This window comes from Gigantopelta aegis, chromosome 8 (assembly GCF_016097555.1).
Source record: "Gigantopelta aegis isolate Gae_Host chromosome 8, Gae_host_genome, whole genome shotgun sequence".
NCBI classification, from domain to species: domain Eukaryota; kingdom Metazoa; phylum Mollusca; class Gastropoda; order Neomphalida; family Peltospiridae; genus Gigantopelta; species Gigantopelta aegis.
Window position 1 is genome coordinate 50,091,005 of NC_054706.1, and position 5,814 is coordinate 50,096,818.

General features: G+C 36.9%; 1 protein-coding gene across 1 annotated transcript; it reads right to left on the reverse strand.

Moving 5' to 3' along the window:
- Window positions 1-1,299: 1,299 nt before the first annotated feature.
- LOC121379701 lies at window positions 1,300-1,995 on the reverse strand. Its single transcript, XM_041508351.1, has one exon. The coding sequence runs from the start codon at window positions 1,993-1,995 to the stop codon at window positions 1,300-1,302; it is 696 nt and encodes a 231-aa protein (XP_041364285.1).
- Window positions 1,996-5,814: the final 3,819 nt, after the last annotated feature.

The window sequence follows — 5,814 nt, forward strand, 5'->3', positions numbered from 1 at the left end:
TCATCAAACATCCAAATTTAAGAATAATAAATTTGGGTTTAGAAATTGATTGTCCCCCTCCCTCCAAAGACGTTTGGTAAATTAAAACCAGCATAGATATTCCTACATATATGATATTTATGAATAAAAAATTCGATCATATCCAGCACTTTCCTCAAAAATAAGATTTTCGCGTTAAAAATGCCCTACAATTAAATTAGCGCCCTGCCCCATCAAAATCCTAGCTAGAACGCTGCCTTAATCTGCACGGTACAGAAGTCTGCGCACGTTAATTACGTTACATTACGTCTTTAAAACAAATGTTGGGGTATGTTTGTAAACAAACAAACAACGTTAATTTAATTCATAAAACCGTTGTTGAAACAATACATCTTGATTGTGAATATATGTATAAAACTGGTAGATAACAATTTGATTGAAAAAAAACTCTGAATTAATGCACTAAAAGCCTCGATCAACGTGTTTTTGTATCACCTGTCAACACGTGTCTATCAACGCTGTAATGATCAACCTTCCATATCAACTTACACAACTTTACATAGAAGCTTTAATACATACCTTATTGTAATTTATGAATCTATAAAGGAAATGAATGTTTTATTTTATCTTTTAACGTAAACATCCAAGCATACTTTGGATTTCCCTCCGAGTGACACAATGCAAAATTGCTGCATACAGACGTTGAAGCTCGCACAGCATGGCCTATATAGATATAGTCTGTTTCAAAAGTTTCATTGATTGTCCTATATGTCTAACGAACACTATTAGTGCTCATTAACAGTTAATAACTGACGACTTTTGTTGAATAATAATAAAAATTCTGAAACAGACTATAACAAGAAGTGTTTGTTCTTTAGAACTTTACAAATCCGATCCATTATTTGTTGTTGTTTATGTAAACATTACCGACAAAAGTGGTTATTTTAATGTTTGCTGCGCAGACGTATATGTAAATACAGGCGGCTCCCACTAAAAATGAGCTCATCATATGAGTTTAAAAAACATTAAAATTAAAATAACTTTCAGTTGTAACACGTGTATTGTACCATTGTACTCTGGCGGTGAAACAAATATTTTTAAAGAAAGATTTTAACTTTAAAATATAACACAAATGCCTAGGTGCGCAGACTTAGGTGCACCCAGTGTACTCTTCATCACCTAGGAGTAGCCAACCACATGTCAATAAATCTATAACAAATGTAGTTCTCATCAACTGAAATGTAAAAAAATAAATAAAAATACAATATTAAATAACAAAATCATGTGTGCGTTGAATGTCTTATTAACCTTACCTTTATTTTATGTCTTACCTGAACGTGCATGTTCTCTGTTTCTGTTATCAACGCCAACTCTTCCCTGTATGTATATTGTAAGTCCCAGTATGCAGATAGCCAAACCTGCAAAATTCCACGGTGTCGCATATCGTTGCCCAAACACGTACATAAGGAACACCACCGTGATTCGCTTGACCATGTTGATGATGCCGTGACTCACTACTGTCGCATAGTGTAAGAGGACGTTGGTCGACGTCAAAGAGTAGACAACGTGAAAGTAGCTTGACGTCAGCATCAAGCAGATAATCAGCGTCGTCGTGTGTTGCACGATTTCTCTCGATTCCATCACATACACAACAGCAGCAGCAGTTGCAGTGCACAGTACAGCACTGCAGACGTACACGGCAGGCCGCAGTCTTATGGTTCTGGGGTTGTTGCCTTTTGATTTGATGGCTACGTTTCTGACTGCTAGGATGATGTTGGAGGTACACGCCATTAGTACGCCCGTGGAGATCGATGACGTCTCAAAAGGGTTTCCAACGAATACGACGGCTCCTGAGACGATCAGAGGCAGACTGATGAGAGTGGATCTGGAAAAAGATGTTTTGTGGACGACATGTTGAACTACAGCACTTGTGATGGGTTCCATCAGTTTGATGGCAAACGTGGAGGAAGCGTGCATGAATGCCATGCTGCAGTTTGTGGCAATGGTGGCGGCCATATGTGACAAAATTATCACGTAGTATATTTTGTCCCGTCGTCGAATGTCCACTAGCCAGAAGCATGTCAGAACTTGTGAGAGAGTCAGAGAGAGGGAGAGTAAAATACCTTGGCCTTCAAACTTGGTGATGCCTTTCTGTAGAAAGGCGTAGAAAGGCGTTTGCGCTTTGGTGGCACAGGAATGATGCCAGTGTCCATGTACAGAAGATAGCCAAACCCCTGATAACAGGAATCGCAGATCTCTGAAGAAAAAAAAAACATTAAAAGAAATTCATTGTCTGACAGGCAAATATGGCATGGTTTCAAAGGCATACTTTAAGACTTCTGACGGCAATGGGTCCAGTGGTCATCACGGCTACGGGAACACAGTGTGTGCTTAGGTCTATGTTACGATTGTTTGGCTATGTTCTTTTATCATGAACTATAAGACTGACATCAAGAAACTTATTTTGTTTAAATAAACTTTAAAAATTTATGGCAGGCAAAGCATTTAATTATTTGAATCACTTATAATATTCTGTTGCTTATTACAATACAGTTTAAAGTAAATTTAAGATTTTAAAACTATATCTGATTTACAATCACTGGATGATAACATGAAAAATCCTAAGTTTGATATTTTTGACTAACGGTTTGTTTTTGTTTTGTTTTGTTGTTGTTTTTGTTGTTGTTGTTTTGTTTGTTTGTTTTGTTGTTTTGTTGTTGTTGTTTTTGTTTTGTTTTTTTTGTTGTTTTTGTTTCTTTTTTTTTTTTGGTTTTGGGGTTTCTTGGGGGGGTTTTGTTGTTGTTGTTTGGGGGGTTTTGGGGGGGTGGGGGATCAATAAATTTACATGTTAAATGCAGGTTTTAAAAAAAGTAATCATTATTATGGGACGGTAACATTTAGTTTGGTGACCAAAAAAAAGTCACTTAAAAAAACCTATTATCTATGGATCTGAGAGCGTCTCGTTGGAGGTCATATCCAGTTGACCTTTCATCCGACCAATCAAAACTTACTTGCAAAATCATGCAAGCGATTTGAAAAGAATTTGAAAACATTCAGAATTATGCCGAGGGTATACGAAATGCTTCGGGTGAATTATGGATTATGCCAGAAACTAATTTCATTTTAATGTTGACGGAATAAAGACCAGTAGAAATGATTTCAGTCAGATTTAAAACTAGGGGTAGTCCCTTTAAGGCGTCCTCGCTGTTTCTCATAAATATATTAATGCAGAAATTGTGTCGCTCAAATTACTTGGAGAAACAGCCTAGGGATGGAATATTTATTTAAAAGGAAAGAGGGAAAACAACAAGTAATTAAGATACTTTAATATTTAAAAGTTAGTTTGTTTTGTGACACCACTAGAGCACATTGGTTTATTAATCATCGGCTATTAGATGTAAATCATTTGGTAATTCTGATATATAGTCTTAGAGAGGAAACCCGCTACATTTTCGATTAGAAGCAAGGGGTATTTTAGAGCGATAGAGACAGACAGACACAAAAAGACAGACAGAAAGAAAGGGAGATGAAAAAAATCAAATTTATTGAGTAATCTATTTGAAGTAAAAGTAATTAAAAAAGTCAAAATACTGAACAATCTAATTAAAATTAACTCCACTATTACATGTGGATCTAACAGCAGCCAGTTGGAGCTCATGTCCAGTTGACCTTTCATTCGACCAATCAAAACCTTACTTCCAAAATCATGCCAGTGATTTGAAAAGAATTTGAAAACATTCGGGATTATGCCGAAGGTATATGAAATGATTCGCGTGAATTATGAAGTATGCCGGAAATTAATTTTAATATAAAATTTTATATAAAATTCGTTTCAAGACGGAAAAAAACCGTGATGGTATAGCCATAAAATCTGTTTATACTAGTATACAATTTAGTTTATTACTGTACTTTTTCCCCTGTTTTTTAATGTTGAAATAGACCAACAAGTTCGCCAATTTGTATGCTCTCGAATAACTTTATAAACGAAGTGTAATTGGTCGATATTTAAATTGTTATTGATAGATGAAATGTCACCTGGACATGGGAGTCCATGCAATGCTGTTAGTTTTACTGGTAGACCAATAGAACTAATTTTAATCAGATTGAATAATGAATGTAGCGAACGCTAATAGAGCTCTCGTGTAATTTGTAAATGTGTAATTTGTATTACTATTTTTTTTATGGAGACACATTGAAATATCATAATAAATATATCACTTTGGAATCAGAAATACACATTATATGTATGCAGGCTGCAAAATGACCGGGTCCGCATCGCATAATCTTGCGATCTCGATACAATATTCTAACAATGATTAGCAGTTTTCGATGCATATTTTTTGCAGCCAAACTGAATTAGCGCCTAGCCTAGTTTTCAGTGGTTTTATAAGTGGCGTTACGGCCTCGATCTGTGATAAAAATCTATTGAGATCGTGGGTGAAAAAAATGCGCTTATGCCTTATGGTTGTCGATTTTCCGAGATCGCGACGGAAAAAATGATTCGCCAATGATAAAACGTGGTTGGCTTTATTTTGATTAGAAAATACTGTCGAATACGCGGAGGTTGTTCGATGTTTTGATAAGAACAGTGACGTAGCACTGTATGGTACTAGTTTCTACGTCATCGGGGTAACTTAATTTGCGAGCGGCCATGACCTTGATGCCTATATCGAATCTAACAGCAAATAAAATTCCACCAAACGTTTTCATAAGCGAACAATCAACAACCTAATTTAGGCTAAAAGTTATATTGGTTTAAAAATCGGTAGATTAGAACGTTACTTCTTTCGTCGATAGAAAACATTCTATTTTTAGGTTGATTCGCTGTGTCGATCGGGTTTGCCCGTGAACGCGTGCACGTGATTGAGTGGCCATGGCGAAGGGTTTGAAACGTTCAACTGTTGAGGGGTGGAAAAAGGATCTGGATCCTGGGTCAAAATGGCTACAATACGAATGCTCCCAAGATCAAAAACATGTAATTAAAATCACGTGTTCCGTATGCACTGAATACGAGGGAAAGATTAACCAAATGAGGAATTTTTCACGGGCTTCAATCGAAGGTATGACTGGAACAGCAATGAAAAAAGACAATGTCGTAAAACATTCCCAATCAACTCCTATTGGCCGATCAATTACCAGTTCAAAAACTTTAGAAGAAGAAAGGACGTGCAAATTAATTGATATCGCCTACATGTTAGCAAAACATGAGCTGCCATTCTCCAAATTTCAACCTATCGCGGAATTGGAGCGAAAGCATGGTGTTGATGTTGGGACAGCCTATCAAAATGATGTAAAATGCAGTGAATGCACTGCTATAACTGGCGAGGGTATGAGAGAGGAGCTATTGATAAAACTTCGCGCGAGTAATTATTCGCAATATTGATTGATGGCGCAACCGATAAACATGTCACCGAAAATGAAATGATATACTGTCGATTCAACAACCCTGATACTGCCGAGGTGGAATTTAACTTCTTATCCCTTACCAGTGTTGAAAATGCTAGAGGCTATAGCATCAAACACTGCATAGAAAAGGTGCTGCAGGAGGCGGGACTTGCAGACTTTAACAAATGTATGATTGGTTTCATGGCGGATGGCGCCAACGTGAACATGGGTCAAAAAGATGGATTGGCCGGATTACTAAAGCGTGAAAATGACATGCCATGGCTGGTCAGCATTCATTGCCTAAACCACCGTTTAGAGTTGGCTGCAAAAGATGCCTTTACTGGGACGATGATAAAGGATGTCACAGACATGCTAGAACATCTTTACAAGTTCTATCAGTAGTCCAAAAAGATTACGTGAGCTAAGAGAATTGGCTGAGATTTTAGATGA

What these genes read in the sequence shown, in the direction of transcription:
- LOC121379701 (XM_041508351.1), bottom strand. Translation starts at nt 1,995, where the DNA reads ATGGCCGCCACCATTGCCACAAACTGCAGCATGGCATTCATGCACGCT.